General features: G+C 43.4%; 1 protein-coding gene across 1 annotated transcript; it reads right to left on the bottom strand.

Annotated features, from left to right (window-relative positions):
• Window positions 1-4114: 4114 nt before the first annotated feature.
• fam83c (family with sequence similarity 83 member C) lies at window positions 4115-20012 on the bottom strand. The gene is made up of 4 exons (XM_072683226.1): window positions 19295-20012; window positions 15148-15315; window positions 13989-14113; window positions 4115-5407 (listed from the first exon to the last, which is right to left on the bottom strand). The coding sequence occupies exons 1-4, from the start codon at window positions 19805-19807 to the stop codon at window positions 4423-4425; spliced, it is 1791 nt and encodes a 596-aa protein (XP_072539327.1). The 5' UTR covers window positions 19808-20012; the 3' UTR covers window positions 4115-4422.
• Window positions 20013-20377: the final 365 nt, after the last annotated feature.

Raw genomic sequence — 20377 nt, 5'->3', positions numbered from 1 at the left:
CCAGTTAGACACTCCCAATCAACTTGTTACCTGACCTGAAGCCACCTGTTCTCACTAATCACTTGTGTGAAAAACACCTGTCCACAGAATCAGACAGATCACACAGATTTCAAGTCTCCAACATGGGTAAAACCAAAGAGCTGTCACAGGACCTCAGAGTCAGAATTGTTGACCTTCACAAAGCTGGAATGGGCTACAAAAAGATTAGTAAGGTGTTGGATGTGAAAGTAACAACTATTGGTGCAATTATCAGAAAGTTTAAAGAGTATAACATGACAATCAACAGACCTCGGCCCGGTGCTCCACTCCACTGCAACCACTCGGCAGGAGTTAGCAAATGACCTGAAGGCAGCTGGGACCACAGTTTGCAAGGAAACAATTGGCAACACTTTGCGCAACAATGGATTCACATCCTGCAGTGCCCGAAAGGTACCCCTGCTGAAGAGAGCACATGTGGAGGCGCGCCTCAAGTATGCCAATGATCATTTGAAAGATGAACCAAGTTATTGGGAGAAGGTTTTGTGGTCAGACGAGACCAAAATTGAACTTTTTGGCCTCAACTCCACCCGCCATGTGTGGAGGAAGAAAAATGCTGCCTATGACCCCAAGAACACTGTGCCCACCGTCAAGCATGGAGGTGGAAGCATAATGTTTTGGGGGTGTTTCTCTGCCAAGGGTACAGGGCTACTTCACCGCATCACTGGGAAGATGGATGGAGCCATGTACCGCACAATCCTGAGGGACAACCTCCTCCCCTCTGCCAGGGATCTGAAAATGGGCCGTGGTTGGGTCTTCCAACATGATAACGACCCTAAACATACAGCAAAGGCAACAAAGGATTGGCTCAAGAAAAATCACATTAAGGTCATGGAGTGGCCCAGCCAGTCGCCAGACCTCAATCCGATCGAAAATCTATGGAGGGAGCTGAAGGTCAGAGTTGCCAAGCGACAGCCCACCAACCTTCATGATTTAGAGAGGATCTGCAAAGAAGAGTGGGCCAAAATTCCCCCTGGTGTGTGTGCTAAACTTGTGGTTAACTACAACAAACGTCTCACCGCTGTGCTTGCAAACAAAGGCTTTGCCACTAAGTATTGAGTGTGTTTGGCAAGAGGGATCAAATACTTATTTTCCTCATTGAAATACAAATTAATTAAAATATATTCTTTAAAATTATATTCTGGATTTTTGTCTTGATATTCTGTCTCTCCATGTTAGAATATATCTACCATTAAAAGTGCAGAAGGATAGTGTCTTTATTAGTGGGCAAACAAAGAAAATCAGCAAGGGATCAAATACTTCTTGGACTCACTGTATATATATATATATATATATATATATATATATATATATATATATATATATAGCTACCGTACATTAATACTTAAATAGCCTTTATAGCCTATATGATCATATCATCTACCCACAACTTAGGCCTACTTGAAACCCCCCAGCCACAACATCGTAACTATGGAGTGTCCAAACTTTTGACTGGTACGCACTGGACTGTGTCTATATACAGTATATATAAATATCACTGTAAAGACTCCACAAGACTTCTGAATCCTTTAAGTCCTGGGGTGGTTGGGGCTTCCATGGGCATTACTGAGCCTTGGGTGCCCATGGCCCTATTACCGTTTCACCGGTTGTCTTTCTTTTGAGCCCTTTTGGTAGGTCAGTACTGACCACTGCATAACAGGAACACCCCACAAGACCTGCTTGTTGATGTTCTGGAGATGTTCTGACCCAGTCATTGTCTAGAACATCTCAGTCTGCTTCTGGTGTCTCAGATTCTTACGCTTGTCCATTTTTCCTGCTTTAACGTAGGTTAGTTTAATCTACTTGATTTTCCTTTATCAGCCCAGCACCCATCCGTACTCATTCATGCTAATAAACCTAGAAACTAAACCAATAGTCAATTAAATTCAATAGCCTTCCAACATTTTGTTCAGTCCAGAATAAAATCTGACTAGTCACACATGCGGTTATTTAAGGTTTCATGTAATCATTAATCTGATTGGGGTAGAAATGGATCACCTGAGATAAGAGCTAAATATAACAATGCAAATTGGTGTTTTCCTGCTGACTCAGCTGCTGTGTTTCCAGTGTAGTCACACCGTCAGCACACATCAAACAGGTTTCATTACTCTTATCAGATCTTATCTGTAAACTGGATCAGGATAATATCAAGTCACGAGTTGCTAAGAGAACAAACACACTGAATTCCAGTTAAATAGCATGAAATGGGCTGGGCCTGTTCTGAATCACCACTCAATTATGTAAAATAGCTTTATACCTCCACACACACACACACACACACGTGTGGAGAGTGTGGGCAGATGGCAGATTAAAAACTGAAACCTTCACACTGTCGTTACAACACCCATAAATATCTGTACAGCTGCTCATCAGGTGTCTCTGACGGACTACGGAGTCTCAGTACACACCTCTAATGGACTGACTATTGGGCGTTCCACTCCCAAATAAAGCTACATATAAAAGACCCAGCAGCAGACAGAGCTGCTCCACTGAGGAGATTAATCCCATCTGCTCACCCCCGGAAATATTAGGTGCTAAAATTAAGACCAATTTTTCTGAATTCCTCCATTATTCATAATTAGGGATAGGGGGGGTTGGCGTAAAACTGAGCTCCACTGTAGAAAAGCTCACCCACTCTGACTATATACCCATTTAATAACCATTTATTTCCTAGCTCCCCTCATGCTGCCAAAACACCCCTGACCTCTCAAAGCATGGACATCTCAAGACCTCTGAAGGGGTCATGTGGTCTCTGGCACCAAGACTAACATTAGCAGCAGATCCTTTGTGAGGATCAATGAGAGCCTCAGGCATCCATGACCCTGTTTGCTGGTTCACCGGCTGTCCTTCCTTGGAGCACTTTTGGTAGAGGTACTGACCACTGCATACCAGGAACAAGACCCCACAAGAACTGCTTGCTGATGTTTTGGAGATGTTCTGACCCAGTCATTGTCTAGAACATCACAGTTTGTTCATCACCTTCAAGAACTGACTGTTCACTCGCTGCCTAATATGCCGATCCACCCCTCGACAGGAGGAGCCAATCTGGTGGCTGATTGGTGTGCATGCAAAGTAGATTATGGGAACTCGTTTTCTTTTGGAGACTAGTTTGTCTCACAACAGCCTTCTCAGAACTCTGGTAGAACAGTGTCTCAGGCATCAGGCAGCGTCTTCATCACCATTAGGTGAAGAACTTTCTGTGAGGAGCTTCTGTTTATTAGAGCTTCAGACGTCTGCTTCTCTGCACCTTTACAATTCTGACCCAGTAAGTTTTTCTACTCTCCAAACCCATCAGTGAAGCTACACACGTCTTCAGAGTTTTATATGAAATTATGATGATGGTAAAATAGAGCCACTATCCCACAACTGCTTTACAGAAATCAGGTTTTCATTACAGTAAAACTCCCTCAGAGCAAAAGGAAGAAACCTTGAGGGGAACCCAGACCCAAAAGAGGAACCTACGTTCCTCTGGCTGACACACTGGGTTTCACAACAATAATAAGAACAATGAAATGCATGTACCATTAAAAATAGATCTGAGACAGAACTCTGGTAGAACAGTGTCTCAGGCATCAGGCAGCGTCTTCATCACCATTAGGTGAAGAACTTTCTGTGAGGAGCTTTTATTAGAGCTCCAGACGTCTGCTTCCCTTCACCTCCACTATGGAGAGTTTCTCTTCACACCAAACCCACCAGTGCAGCTACACGAGTCTTCCGAGTTTTATATGGAATGATGATGATGATGATGAAGGTAAAATAGTGGAGAATCTGAACTAATGCAGTTCTCTTTAGGGACTACTTTCTGTAGCCGCACTACACCCTGCAGCATGTATCCCTCCACCATTTTAATGATCTGGTTCTAAAAGCAGGTTCTAGAGCCGAACTCTTCTTAGAACTCTGGTAGAACCGTGTCTCAGGCATCAGGCAGCGTCTTCATCACCATTAGGTGAAGAACTTTCTGTGAGGAGCTTCAGTTTATTAGAGCTTCAGACGTCTGCTTCCCTTCACCTCTAATGTGGAGAGTTTCTCTAAAATGGAGCGTACCCCACCAAACCCCACCAAACCCCCACTCTGACTGAATTTGAATGATGCAGAAACGTTGATAATCAGTGAATTTCTCTTTTACCTTTACCAAAGCAACGTTATATACACAGCCCAAAAATATACAGGACTAATTTTAGAAACGGTAACCCTCTTTGGTACTGTGAGAAGATCTGCAGGTCTCCAGTTTCTTCTCTTTATTGTTTGAAAACAACAAAAAAAAGGCACAAAACACATTCCACTACAAATTCTGTCCATTCACAGAAACGAAAAGACGCCATACCCCAGAGGTACGATTAGAAAAGCGAGGAGTCAATGCAGTACCGTCCGTTTGCATTAACGAGGTCAATTATTGTTCTTCAGTTCGAAGCGGCTGTACACCTGCTTCGACTTCATCTTGTTGTAGTGATTAACCAGGTCCAGTTTGCTGTGGCCCAGGGTCATGCGCTTCTCGTCCCGGCGGTTGATCCAAGCCTCCTGACCCATGCGGTCCTTTGGCATGGGGCCTGGCGGAGGAGGTCCCTGCATACTCTCTGGCTCGTTCTGAGAGAGATCGGGACCACCGAAGGCTGTGCTGTGAGTACTGTGAGGGGGAGACCTCTGGAAGATGTAGGAGTCCTTCTCTTTGGTGGGAGAGAAGAGGTCCGTAAATTTATTAAAAAACGGGTTTGGGGGACTGCGCACTTTGGGAGGGTGCTTACTCTCCACAGGGGCCTGAGGAATTGGATGAGGCTTGGGGCCACTGTGGAAGAAGTTCTTGTGGTCATACAGACCCATAGCCTGGAATTTAGACGTTGGCCCCGCGAGGTTTGCCCGGAGGAATTCTGGCGTTCCTGCCTTGACCCATTCCGCTGAAGTCGGATGACCCCCTCCCAACGCTGTCCGCTCCGCTGTGGGACTCTGCAGGGAATCGTTGGGCGATCCCCTGCTCGCATGGTTTCCTGGCGGCATCTGAAGAACTGGACTTGTGATGCCTCTCCTCTCTGGACTTTTGAGAGCGTTAGTGTCCTTCTTCTCCTGCAGGACCTTGTAGACCGGAGAGGTCAAGCCTGGAGCCGCTTTGATGCTGGATACGCTGTTGCTGGACTGGCTGCTGGAGTTTTCGGAGCACACCCTCTCCCTGCTTCCTCTGTCCTGGAAGAAGTCCATGTTTGGTATCTGGACGTTGTAGGAGTAATAGGGGAGGCCCTCCTCGTCAGGGTTGTGGAAGCAGTCGATGATTTGGGAGTCAGCGTAGAGGCAGCGGAATTCCCGGTCAAAGCTTTCAGCGATACGGCCGGAGAAGTGCAGGATCATGTTGCTGTGCACCTGAGCGGAGAGCCAGGTGAAACTAGGAGCAGAAAAACAAGAGCTCATGTTAACGCTTTATATAAAAGCTATAGGGCATTATACACATCAGTACAAATATTTATTAAACAGCATACTGCTTTATTATTTAATGCCTTTTGGAAAGAATTTGTGTGATCATTTTCTGGCTTTTAATATTGATTTATTACGTATTAAGCAAAGTTGAGACAATGCTCACGAGCAGTGTCCCAAAAACCTCATACTGAGCCAAAGAAGTAGTTAGTTGAGCCAGAAATAAAGATGTGCAGAGCCTCCTCAACTTAGGCCCTTAACAATGTGTCCCTGGCAAAGTGCAACAAACTGCTTATGAGCTGCACTATATGGACAAAAGTATTGGGACACCTGCTGATTCACTGTTTCTTCTGAAATCAAGGGCATTAAAAAGAGCTGATCCTGCTTCTGTTGGAGTAATTGTCTCTACTGTCCAGAGAAGGAGGAGGAGGATCACTGCTGTAAGGATTTGATTGCATTCAGCGACAAGAGCATTATTGAGATCAGGATGTTAAATGATGATCACCACCCCACCTCACCTATGGTGCCAATAGGTTCATGGTGATCTGCTCCAGAGAGTCCTATTCTATTGGCAGTACTTCTCTACAGGGACTAGACAAGCTGTGTGCGCGTGCTTTAGCAATGGGTGTAGTAGCTGAATACATTCATTAGAAGGGGTGTCCACAGACTTTTGGAAATATAGTGCAGCTCAATACCTAAATACTAATTATATACAGATATATACATATATACACCTACACTTATTTTTAACAAAACCTTGTTGCCACTTGTTTATTTTTTTTGTTTAATTATTGTTTACTATTACTACTTTTTATTTAGTTAGTTATTAATTTATTTAATGACTAAAAAAGTAAAAACCTTTTATTGCAGCCACAAGAATTCATTCCCTTAATTTTTCTAAAAATAAATGTCTTTTCAGTGTTGATTATTATTTATCCGAGCACCACTGAAAAAATACTTCACAATAATTAAGATATTTATTTTTACTTATTTATACTTAACTGAAATGAAATGAAGAAGGTTGTTTAAAGAAATAATGGCTTGACTCTGAGTTTATTTCATTGGCACTGAGAAACACTACCTTTACTACTGGAACCATTGCACAGTCACACGGCACCCACAAAGACTTTACCCCACCCACACTACACCTGACTACACCTGACTTCACATCCATCCAGTGCCTTCTGTAAATATTGTAAACATTCAGATTATATCAAACCTGCTTTAAACCAGTGCAATATTGTAAATAGAGTGTGTGTATGTTTAGTATAGTGTGTATAGTGTGTGTTCATATATAGTATTAGTTAGGGTAAATACTCAGTATTTCTATTTTGTAAATGTGTGTTTTTTGTACCACTGTGAGGGACGATGCACCCACGTTTTTCCACTCACCTTTACACCTGTGTAATGTGATGTGACAATAAAAGTGATTTGATTTAAAGAATTAAACATGAACATGAAGTGTATAGAACTTCCATAAAGCACGGATGATTCATTTATGATCATGATGCCATATGAATGAAATGACACGTTCTGAATGTGTTTATAGTTTCTTATAGACGTGTTATTCACAGGAAGCTGAAGTGTGACTGAATTTACTGTAAAATTATTGTTCTGCCAATGTTATGACTATGCACAGATTCCTGCCGCTAACACACACACACACACACACACACACACACACACACACACACAGAGTATGGGATTTCAAAAAGCAAGTCAAAGGTTGATTTCTGAATTTGCACCACTGACAGGTGATTTCTATTTATTATTACAACAGCAAACAGCCTAGAAAGGATACTGAGGTCAGCATAATTTAGGCCACTTCCTGCAATTACAGTTTTACACTCTTTTCGACAGGATCTGAAGGTGTTTACAGGTGAGGAGCAGCTCTTTATGAGTGCAAGTGTACGATTACAATAAAAGACGGGGAGGATTACATCATTTAAGTGCGTTACACAGAGTCAGCAGATCTGGTGTGTGTCTCAACACTAAACGCCATCTCTCAAACTCCCCGAACTGGAGGTAAATAAGGATCTGTACCGGCTGCATCTCGAACAAAGCCTTTTACACTTTCATACAAGCCTCACCCACTATGTACACTCTTCCTGAGCTCACCCACTAACTAAACCACACGCACCGTGCTGAGGCCGCGCTCTACAGCTCAGCTAAATCCCAACCTGGCCTCGCTACATGAAGGCCCTGGGCAATGTTCCACCTTCAGCCTCATAAAAGCCTGTAGCAAGGCACGGCAATTACAGTCTGCAGAACCTCTGGAGCTTATTAACTCTGCAGTAAGACCACACTTACAGCTACAGACCAGAGGCTAATGTTAAGGAAGCTCACTGGGACCGGGGAGTTGCTGAATCATCATCTTTTCATCACTAAGCTGCTAAAATCCCCAAATGTCTGTTGTGCCAAAGTGAAGCTCAGCCAACACCCTTTCATCTCTTCACTGAGCTTCACCAGGCTGCTAAAACACCGCAGAGAGCTGACCTGAACCATGCAAATATTTACAGTGCTGTGAAAACGTGTCTTCTGCTGGAGTTTGGTCACATTTCAAGGTTTCAACAACCCTAGTAAACACACAGCATCACCTCTAACCTTCCAGAGAACGTCCAGGACTCACAATCTTCAAGTCTAGGCTGAAAACTCATCGGTTTAGTTTAGCTTTTGGTAATGAAGGTTTCCCTTTAGTTAAATATATCTGTAAAAACAGCAGGGAATTGGGGTAAGCGTCCAGATTTTTTTCTGTCCTGCACCGAAGTGGTGAAACGAACTTCCCCTGGGTGTCCAAACAGCAGAGTCCAGCGCTCGCGGTCTTCAAACCCAGACTGAAGACCCTCCTCTTCTGAGAGGACTCAGGCGAAGAGAAGAGTATTATGGTCTCCATATTTACTTGTGTTTAGTAGAGTTTAGAAGATTAGAGGGATATTTGAATTTTAGTTTTATTTAAAACTAGCTGAGGTTCTTCTTCTATATACTTAGAGTATATACTTCTATATAATATTATTCTTGAGTAAATAGGCAAGCACTTCTGTACAACACAACATGTAAATGGTAAACTGAGATGTTGGTGCTGCGACACAACGCCAGGGTTCCAGGGAGCGCCCATGTCTGTGTTACCTCCTGTCTCTAGCAGATTTTCTAACCACACTCTGGTGATGTTCACTAAAACGCCATAAATCCATCTCTAGTGTTTTTCTTTTTCTCAGTTAATGACTGCCCACCTGGTAGGATGACCATCTGGTTTCCCTGCCACCCGCCCCAGACCAGTTGTCCACCCTCCATTTCCGACACTGAAGTTTACACTGACTCTTACTATTAATCTCCTAAACGTTGCATCATTACCACCATACTAAGCATACCTATAATTAATTCAGTACACCGGAGCATAACGATGGACATACACCAATCAGCCATAACATTATTGATCATCTTCATCTACAGTGTCTCCTGTCAAGGGGTGGATATATTCTTGAAGTTGATGAAGGTGTTGAAGCAGGAAATAAAATGGACAAGCATAAGAATAAACTATACAGACAAAAGTATTGGGACACCTGCCCATTCATTGTTTCTTCTGAAATCAAGGGTATTAAAAAAAGCTGATCCTGCTTTTGTTGGAGTAACTGTCTCTACTGTCCAGAGAAGAAGACTTTCTACTAGATTTTGGAGGAGGAGCATTGCTGTGAGGATTTGATTGCACTCCGCTACAAATGCGTTAATGAGGTCAGGACATTGGATGATCACCTCTCCAACTCATCTCAAAGTTGGAGAGGTCAATGCTGGGGGGCTTTATACCCTTCTAGCCCACACCTGGCATTAGGCAGCATGAGACACTTTGAACCAAACTGTGATGTTCTAGACCGTGACTGGGTCAGAACATCTCCAGAACATCAGGCAGGTCTTGTGGGGTGTTCCTGGTATGTAGTGGTCAGAACCTGCCAAAAGTGAGCCCAAGGCTCACTGATGCCTTACAACTTGCAGGACTCTTAGTGCTAGATAACACAGGACACCTTCAGAGGTCCCCACGCCTAGAACGGTCAGACCTGTTGTGGCAGCACCAGGGGAACGGACACAATATTAGACTGGTTGGTGTTTGTAGTGTTATGGTCAGTTTTTTTTGTTGTCATTTATAAGTAGTTTTGGCCAGGGGATGACTGGTCCAGTCCTGTCGAGTCCTGGTTCCTCTCAATAAAGGTGCTACAAACGGTTCTTTGAGTGATGCCACAGAAGAACCCCCTTTGGTTCCACAAAGAACCACATTTGTCATAGGGATGAGAGAGTGTGACCTGTAGAAGAAGGCACATAAACTTGACTGTCGTTGGCTGCAGCATCATGGGAAAATGTAATTGCCCCCTAAACCTAATAACTGGTTGTGCCACTCTTGGCAGGAACGGCTTCCATCAAACGTTTGTAATAGCTTGTGATGAGTCTACATTGGAGGATTCCCAGTTTAAGATCTTCCCACAGCATCTTCATAGGATTCAAGCACTGTTTCACAGCACTACAGAAAAAGCCCCAAGATGCACTATACTGTCAATAGGGTCATGATGTTGATCTGCTCCAGAGGGTCCTATTCTATTGGCAGTATTTCTCTACACACTCGACAAGCTATATATGGGTGCACATCAGCGTTAGTAATCAGTGCAGCTTAAAGTGACTGAATGCATTAATTAGAAGGGGTGTCCACAAACATTTGGACATTTGCAGATCCCAATTTTTTAAAGCCTATTTTAGATGCGTTTTCCAGGACAGTCAGTTGTAAGTGTTCCGGGTGTTCTCGCTTCAGCACGCGGCCTCTGAAATGACAGGGTTGGAACAGTAACCCTAACACAGGAGTTCCAGCACAGCCTGTCGTAACCTGCTGAGGTCCAACTGGTAAATATATCCCCTGACTTTGTTGAGGGCTTGTCAGTGATTTGACGACTGCTTTCTGTCAAGACCTGTTGAGAGACCTTTTAAGAATTTCCTTTTACTTTTTAATAAACCCTTTTTTTTTCTTTTTTTTTTAAAAGGGTACATACAAAAAACCCAAACCCTAATAAAGATAAAACACTCAAGTCAGTCTCAGTATTTTTCTATTAACAAATTTAAATGATCCAAATCACAGATATGTGCGGTGTCCAAAGACCAAGAATCACGACTACTATGGCACTAATTTAGCATAGCGCTCCTATACAACTTTTAAATGCTTTACTAGCACTGACCTAGCAGTGCTAACGACAAGTCCAGCTTAGACACGGACATCTGCAGAGCTTAAAATATCGTCATATTGCCCAGCTCTACTCTTATCATATTGTGATAAACTGTTATCATAATAATAATCTTCTCTAATCATATGGAGGAGACTGTTAGTGTTAATAAACATCTACTGATCAGCTGCAGGTTTCTAACATTACTAACAGTGTAATTAGACTGGGTTCATTAGATGAAGAGCAGCAGATGTTATAGAGTATAAATCACTGTATTCAGTACAGGAGAGGATCTGATAGTAGTTTATAAGAATCTGTAGCTACTGATTACATTTATCTTGATAAATATTGTGTATCGTGAAAAACATATTTAAATATCGTGATATAGAATTTTTACCGTATCCTTCAGCCCTATAACGGACATTCAGTATCGTTATACGATGCAGTTTTACAGAAACTCCCTGATTAAAACACTAATATTCTGTCTGACTACAACCAGAGGAATGAACATGCTAACTTGGCCTGTTAGCTGATATGCCTACGCCACATACACCGATGGACATACACCAATCAGCCATAACATTAGCACCACTGACATTGACTATCTTCATCTACATCTACCGTGTCTCCGGTCAAGGTGATGGAAGGTGTTGAAGCAGGAACAAATGGGCAAGCATACGATTCTTGGACTCTTTGACATGGTCCACACTGTGAGGTTCTAGACGACTGGGTCAGAACATCTCCAAAACATCAGGCAGGTCTTGTGGAGCATCCCTGGCATGCAGTGGTCAATACCTACCAAAAGTGCTCCAAGAAAGGACGACCAGTGACCTGCCCAAGGCTCATTGATGCTAATGGAGGCCCTGTCTTACAACTTACAGGACTCTTGGTGCTAGATACCACAGGACACCTTTAGAGGTCACCATGCCTTGAATGGTCAGACCTATTGTGGCAGCACCAGAGGAATGAACTTGCTAACTTGGCCTGTTAGCTGATAGTTTTAGCGTAACTCAGTAGTCAGAGCTGGGAATGACCTGGTCACACCAGTTAAACAATCTGACAATTGTACACCATCTCTAAACATTTCCAAAAACAACAAGCTAAAGACTTTGCAGTCCAACAGTCCTTAACCAGCGTTTTATGACAAATCTAACCAAAACATGTCCCACTTTGCATATTCCCAGTTAGCACACTTAGCATTGTCCCTGATACTTTTCTTGTCCCTGATAGCACGGTTAGCGAAACCAGTTGATCATGCATTACTTGGCGTTTTGCAGTAGTTAGAATAGACTAATAGTTCAAAGATACCTCTAACCTTTAGACATTACTAAACACAGTACAATAAGGTGACCATTGTACTCTGCTATTCATCCAAGTACTCTCTGAAGAGGAGGGTCTTCAGTCTGGGTTTGAAGACAGCGAGCGACTCTGCTGTTTGGACACCCAGGGGAAGCTCGTTCCACCATTTCGGTGCAGGACAGAACAGAGCCTGGACGCTTGTCTTCCGCAGATTTTGAGGAATGGCGGGTCGAGCTGAGCCGTACTTGAAGCTGGAAGGGCTCTTGGTGCAGATCGTCTTTTGACCATTACCATCAAGTACAGAGGGGCTGGTTCGTTCTTGGCTTTGTAGGCCAGCGTCAGGGTTTTAAATCTGATGCGGGCAGCTACAGGAAGCCAGTGGAGAGAACGCAGCAGTGGAGGGACATGGCTAAATTTAGGGACATTGAAGACGACCCGTGCCGCTGCATTCTGGATGAGTTGCAGGGGCCTGATGGTGTGCAGAGGGAGACCAGCCAGAAGAGAGCTGCAGTAATCAAGTCTGGAAGTGACGAGAGACTGAACAAGCACCTGGGTGGCCTCTCTAGAGGAAGGGTGGAATTCTCCGGATGTTGTACAGAAGAAATCTGCAGGACCGAGTTACGTTTGCAACATGACTTGAGAACGATAACTGATCATCCATCACTACACCAAGGCTTCGGGCTTCAGTAGAAGGAGTGACCAAGGCAAGATCGTTTTTTGGTCCAGCAGTTCCCGGGATGTACAGCAGCTCCGTCTTGCTGGGGTTGAGTTTGAGGTGGTGAGAGTACAGCTGATTTAATCAGACACAGGCAGACAGCAGTGCTAATGACCTGAACAACGCTACTGCTGCTTCTGCTGTTGACGTACAGTGCGGACATCTTGGATTCTGAACTTGGGGTTGCTGGGGTAGGAAATCTGACTCTTAGGGGAGTTCCAGTTAAAAATTCCTACTTAAAACTCGGAAAAGCCGATATCGCTGTTCACATGGAACATAGCGATACAGTTACAGTGTCAGCACAGCACAGTCACCCAGACCAGGAATCGAACCCCAGTCTCCCATGTGGTGTGACCGCTCACTGGCGCCACACCAACCACAACCAACCAACCAAGACTCAGCTGCTACAAAAAAAAAACCCAAAAAAACACCCTGTTTACACATAGGTCACTTCATGAGACTAGTATCTGTATCCTGATAAGATTTTAGCTACATGTGTTTACACTTGGTAGTCAAAAGCACCTCCGGTTAGTCAGACTGAAATCAGATTGCTGTGGGACAGGATATGCAAATTCGCCTGTTGTGCTGAAATTATTACTGGAGTTTGGGTTGTACTGGGAGGAGCTTGGGTTGTACTGGGAGGAGCTTGGGTTGATCCAGATATAATCCCAATACTCAAGATGCATGATGTGAGCAGGTGTAAACTGGCTGAAGGGGGCGTTCTGCTTTGGGCCCGTTGCCTTTTGTTATTTTGAAACTGTACAAGATGAAAAGAGCTCAAGCTGCCGCGATAAAAGGGAAAATCACCCAACAGTGAGCCTCAGTTTGGACATTTGCTCGTTGGACGAGCGTGAAAGAACATTCTATCTCACCAAACAACGGACAGAGAGACTAGTTTGTTGGTAGTCGCTTTGCACACTTACACACACATACATACACTTACACACACACACATACGCACACATCAGGATAAAAAAACAAGCTCATCTTCAACCAACAACTTACAAGTTAAAATAAGAAAGCACAGCCTGACCGGCTCAGTTCTTGGCCAGCACACGCTTGGTCATGTCTGGCTGAAAATAGCTGTTAAGATTGCCGCTGAGTGGGCAGACCTGCTGATAAGGACTCGGTCTGACTGCGGTCAGCAAATATAACCACTTCCAGCACTTCACACTTATTTACGGTGGGAGCCACGAGCACTTTCAGTTTGCAACTTTACAGGAGGAGCAGAGAAATGGCAGCATGTCAAAGGTCAGCCTCAGCACTAAAGACATCTGCATGATCTTCGGCCCGAGTCACAAAAGCTGCCGAGTGTAGTCAATTCCAGTCAATACGGTTCTCACCTGTAGGATCCAGCTATGACTTCCTCACAATCGATGATCATGAATTTTTCCTGGACTTGTCCAGTAAACTTCTTCCCACTTTTGGTGCAGTATGTGTCTCCACATACAGTCCGTATCCGCATGTTCTGCAAAAACGTTGACATTAACAGCATTATTAATCCGATTGAATCTGCTTTAATACTCACAGTAAACAAAAACAGATGCACAGGAGAGGGAGCTGCAGTAGGGGGACGGTTAAAGGTGCATGGAAAGCATTTACTGAGTATTTATGTAGTAGTTTGATGTATAAATAGTAAATGTGTGACTGTGATTGGGGGAAAGTGGTTAGATACAGTGCTACGCACCCATTTACCACCCTGTTATTTTACCTCAGTAATTTGTTGGATACTTTGATTAGCTCTGCTCTGATTAGCTGGTTCATGGCACTGCGGCAGCTCACAGGAACCAAAGGAGTTTTAGCATTAGAGAAATATCCTAATTAATAATTATTTAATGATTATAATTACTCTAATTGTTTTAATTATTTTTTGTAATCATTCCCAAGTCTGGCTGCGTCTGGCTAGCTTTCAGCCTTGCCTTTACTCCCTTCCTCGGGTTTGGCTTACTCAAATCTTACAGGTAAATAAACAAATCTGGTGCTTTCCCTCCTGATGGGAGCTCATCTCCAGTTGTGTGGAGTGGATGATTTAGAGAGGCGATTTTAAAAACTAGTTGTCTAGCATTAGCTTTTAGCCTTCATAGATGCTTGCTGCCTTGAGGCCTGGCCTACAGAGCAACCTGTATTCCCATAATTAGCAGAGTCTGGAGGTGATTAGCTGCTCTCCAGTATCAACACCACCATGTTCTCTGGGAGTCATGGTCACATTTGAGCATTTCTCCAGCTCTGACTTGCGCTTTCTCTAGTGGGCGGGGTTTATGTACATTTTGGGGGGGGGGTGAATATAAAGAGTCAAGACTGTGATGTAACAGTTTTAAGGTTTAGGAATTGGCCCAAAATTTGGAAATGTTCTTCTGAATGAGGAACAGCAGCGTCTGAGGTCGCGGTCATCTGCCTTTCTCAGTCTATGCAGAGTATTCATGTCTGAAGGCACAGCACACACTCCGATGGAAGTCACATTAAGGGTTTAGTCGCTCTACTGCCTCATTTGCCTTGACTTACATTCAGGTGAGAGTTCTGGATGTCTAGTGCTGTGCACATGTCAGTGAAATAGCAGAGATTCTTCTCATCGAGGAGGATATACACTGGAACCCTGCGCTTGTTGGAGGCCTCGATTAGGTCACAGAACAAGTCCACGTCTGTGAAAACGTCCATGACCAAGGCAATGACCTGCACACACACACACAGACACACACACAGAGAAGTAAAGTACCAAGACCTCTAGAAACAGCCCAACCACACCATGAGACCTAGTTTAACACTAGTGACCCCCCCCCCCCCCCCAATCGGTTACATTAGGTCATAAAAGTATTAAATCCAACATCTTACGCAGCCACGACCATGCTGCGGGTGTGATTATAACTGTTTAAAAAGCATAATAAAAAGTGTTTATTTCAATAGAGAATCTCTCTTCGCTGTGTAGACTAGGACTAGGCGAGTGGAGCGCAGCAGAGACTGGTTAGGATGACACACAATCAACATAATGGACTGTTTATTGTTCCAGAAATCTCCACATAAATACAAACAAACAAGCAGCTTTACAGGCTAATTCTGCTCTCTTTAATGAAACGTGAAGTCGGTCAGCGCTTCAGTATGAGGATATCTATCATATCACCATAAAGCAGATCTCCTCTAATTTTTCACTTTTTGACATAATTTGCAACAGCCAGGAGTTGCAATGCTATGTGGGGCTGGTAAAGACAATGCAGATTTGCTTGTCCCATGTAGACACACACATATACACACATTAATATATATACACACAGAGCGAGAGAGACAGAGAGAGAGAGAGAGAGACAGAGAGAGAGAGAGAGACAGAGAGAGAGAGAGAGAGACAGACAGAGAGAGAGAGACAGACAGAGAGAGAAAAAAAACACACACACAGAAAGAGAGAGAGAAACACACAGAGAGAGAGAGAGAGACACAGAAAGAGAGAAACACACACACACAGACAGAGAAACAGAGAGAGAGAGAGAGACAGAGAGAGAGAGAGAGAGAGAGAGAGAGAGAGAGAGAGAGAGACAGAGAGACAGAGAGAGAGAGAGAGACAGAGACACAGAGAGAGAGAGAGACAGAGAGAGAGACAGAGACACAGAGAGAGAGAGAGAGAGAGAGAGAGAGAGAGAGAGAGAGAGAGAGAAACAGACACAGAGAGAGAGAGAGAAACACACAAAGAAAGAGAGAAACAGAGAGAGAGAGAGAAACAGAGAGACACTGAGAGAGAGAGAGAGAGAGAGAGAGAGAGAGACAGACACACAGAGAGAGAGAGAGAGAGACAGAGAGAGAGAGAGAGAGAGAGAGAGACAGAGACACAGAAAGAGAGAAACACACACACAGACAGAGAAACAGCGAGAGAGAGAGAGACAGAGACAGAGAGAGAGACAGAGACACAGAGAGAGAGAGAGAGAGAGAGAGAGAGAAACAGACACACAGAGAGAGAGAAACAGAGAGAGAGAGAAACAGAGAGACACAGAGAGAGAGAGAGAGAGACAGACACAGAGAGAGAGAGAGAGAGAGAGAGAGAGAGAGACAGACACACAGAGAGAGAGAGAGAGACAGACACACAGAGAGAGAGAGAGAGACAGACACACAGAGAGAGAGAGAGAGACAGACACACACAGAGAGAGAGAGAGAGAGAGAGAGAGAGAGAGAGAGAGAGAGAGAGAGAGAGAGACAGACACACAGAGAGAGAGAGAGAGAGAGACACAATTGTGCTCTCTGGGGCTCCGGCTGCTGATGGCAGGAAGCATGACCCTCTGTTCACACTGGCAGTGCCTTGGTCTGTTGGACCACTTGAAGCCCCCTCCTGGACGTCTTTTGAGAAGGTTGAACAGGCTCGATTACACTAAAGTGATTCCACAGATTTATTAAAATAAATAAAACTCTTTTCAGTTCATTACGCTGTTTTATCCAGATCTCCTTTCTGAAAGTCCTAATTACAGAATAACAAACGCCGTTCTACCAGTGAAATGTAAAAAACAGAGAGATTTACATTCACAGTTGCAGGACACATGTGTAAGCACATCTGGATATGTAAGCTATGTCCTCACACGAGTGTTTTTTTATGCCATGATTAATAAACTATATAACTTTAGACTGTGATACAACAAACCCAAATAACTAACCCAGCTGTTCTACAGTGGAGGTGAAGGGAAGCAGACGTCTGAAGCTCTAATAAACTGAAGCTCCTCACAGAAAGTTCTTCACCTAATGGTGATGAAGACGCTGCCTGATGCCTGAGACACGGTTCTACCAGAGTTCTGAGAAGAGTTCGGCTCTAGAACCTGCTTTTAGAACCAGATCATTAAAATGGTGGAGGGATACATGCTGCAGGGTGTAGTGCAGCTACAGAAAGTAGTCCCTAAAGAGAACTGACTATTTTACCACCATCATCACATATAACACTCAGAAGACTGGTGTAGCTTCACTGGTGGGTTTGGATAGTGGCCGTATCTGTGCTGCAGCCGTAGCTCCATTCACCACCACTGTGAAGCCGGTATGAATGACTGCTCACAGCTTGACCACTGAATTATGCAGATATTTGTTAGAATAAAGGAATTCCCCTTTAATTAATTCTTGTCATTAATAAGGAGGGAAGGTCATGCTGTACAGAGCAGGACCCAAAACAATGAGGCTGTTGTCACAATACTGTGACCTAATTCACGTGAAAAGGAGATTTGTGGTGGAGCGTTGCAGGGCAGGCTTATTATAGTCATGATAAGAAAAAGTTTTCAGGGTTTGTGTACAACTATCATTATTTTTACGGCCTGTAAGTGTTATAAAGTTACAGTTGTAAAAGCTGCCCAGCCCACTGTTTGGTTAAGGGGAAGGTCAATACCTCCGGAAGGAGCTAGGCTAAGGTTGGGTGTCTCAGCCTAAGCACTGAAACACACTCCTGATCACACTCGTGTACAAATGTGAAGTTTAGAGTAAAAAATAACCAGGGTTTCAGTAAAAGGTGAAGCTGTACAGGCTACTGAACTTTAAATACTAGCTAAAAAGGACCATTATAGTGCCTATACCTACTCCTCAGTGATGAGAGAGAACCAGCCGTAGGCTCTTTAACGTTTCTACCCATTAAAATAAACAAATAAATAAATAACAAAAATAATATTAATAAATAGAATGGTTACAGGTCATAAAATATTTTAGTAATATTTATAACTTTTTTGTTTACAAAATTGGTAACTTCTATTTTCGAATTGTCCGTTCCACCTTAAATCATTCAGCATTAAAAAAAAATATTTTTTACAAAGCACCAAATATTGTTAATCATTAAAACATATAGTGGTACTATATATATATATATATTTTTTTTTTTTTTAATTTTTTAATTTAAAAAACAATTTTGTTAATTTTTAAGAAAATGTTTGTTGTCTACTTTTCTAATTGTCCGTTCCACCTTAAATGAGTAGTTACGTTCAGGCGTCTACAAACATCTAAAAAACAAAAACAAAAAAAAAAAAAAAAAACACTTATTAATACGTTTTAAAATGATCTAGAAATACATTATATATACTAATAAATTATAAAATATAAAATATATATTCTGAATGCGCCAGAGCGTGAATATTGCGTTATGATTTAAGGTGGAACGGACAATTAGAAACGTAGGCAACAAAAAAAAGCTCTAAAAAGGATCAAAATGGACTTTTAAATAAAAAAGGCTTTAAGAAAAAAATATATATAGTGCAAATATATGTTTTAATGACTTGTAACAGTAACAATATTTGGTACTTTAAAAAAATCCTGTGTTTTTAATGCAGCATGATTTAAGGTGGAACGGACAGTTAGACAAGTAGACACGTTTGAGAAAAATGTTCTAAATAGTTGTTCTAGACAGCTGTTCTAAATAGTTTTTATAAAAAAAAAGTTCTGTGGACGGCAGAACAAAACTAATGCATAATTTAAGGTGGAACGAACAATTAAAAAAAAAAAAATCACATGCATTAAGTGTCTACTTTTCAAATTGTCCGTTCCACCTTAAATGATGTAGCTATCTAAAAGTTGCATTCTGGTGTTTACGTAAATCTTTTAGAACAACTATCTAGAACATTTTTTGCTACTTTTCGAATTGCCCGTTCCACCTTAAATGACCCATTAATTTAAGGTGGACCGGACCATTCGAACTTCAGACCCGGCTCCTCACCTTCTTCGCCTTGTTGATGAGTGAGCGGATCAGATCCTTCACGTTTTGGCTTTTATCCCTCTGGAAGTAAATCTGAGTCTCCGAGGGTCCATAGCGGTTCGCGACCTCCGGCCAGCCGAGCTCCAGCAGCGGCGGCTCCTCGTCGGACATCATAGGGAAGTATGTCCCCGAGGTGAGCTCCGACACCGCGTCCCCTTCCCCGCAGTCCCGCTCAGCTCCATTACACCCGTTACTCTCGGGCCGGGCGCTCCTGGCTGCGCTCTCGGTGATGTAGCGGATCTCCAGCGACGACAGAAAGTTCAGCTCCCGCTCCTCGGTGAGCACTCGCCGGTACTCCTTCTCGCCAGCCTCCAGCAGGGCGTCCGTGGCAAGCCGGGCCGCCTCGTTGTGGCTGAGCTCCAGGGCGGAGACCTGCCGCCAGGGGTTCTTCACCTCCTCCAGCCGGGTGGCGAGCTTGCCCAGCGCTTTGCGCCCCGGGTTGGCCGCCGGGCGGAGGCCGTCCGAGCTCATCATCGTGTCCGTTCGTGCAGCAACAAGTGCTCGGTTAGTGACAGCGGAGAAGCGACAGCCGGGGGAAGTTGTTTGGAGTCATCGTAGTGAAGAAGAAGAGGAGGAGGAGGAGGAGGAGGAGGAGGAGGAGGAGGAGGAGGTCCCGTGGGGCCTGTTTACGTTTTGTTGCTCGCTGCTGAGAAACTCGACGCTCACCTGGAGTCCAGTTTAACCTGCGCTAAGCCCCGCCCCCTCCCCTCACATGATACTTAAAAGGGGTCCAGGAGGAGGGGCTTGTTTTTTTTCTCCACCCGTATTGCGGGACGTCTTGCCACCTGTGATATGATTGGCTGATAAAGTCAGTCCTGTGTAACGATTGGCTGATAGTTCTCCCATAAGGAGGCGTGCACCTACATATTCCACCTCAATATTCCATATTTAATACATTTATAACAACCCCCCCCCCAAAAAAAAACAAAATAATATATATATATATATGTTATATATAATATATATATATAATATAATATAATATATATATATATAAATTATAACTACATCCATTGAGAAATATAACATGTTTTTATTAAAAAA

This window comes from Salminus brasiliensis, chromosome 7 (assembly GCF_030463535.1).
Source record: "Salminus brasiliensis chromosome 7, fSalBra1.hap2, whole genome shotgun sequence".
NCBI lineage: Eukaryota > Metazoa > Chordata > Actinopteri > Characiformes > Bryconidae > Salminus > Salminus brasiliensis.
The sequence above is the reverse complement of the archived record's forward strand: the minus strand, read 5'-3'. Positions and strand labels throughout refer to the sequence as shown.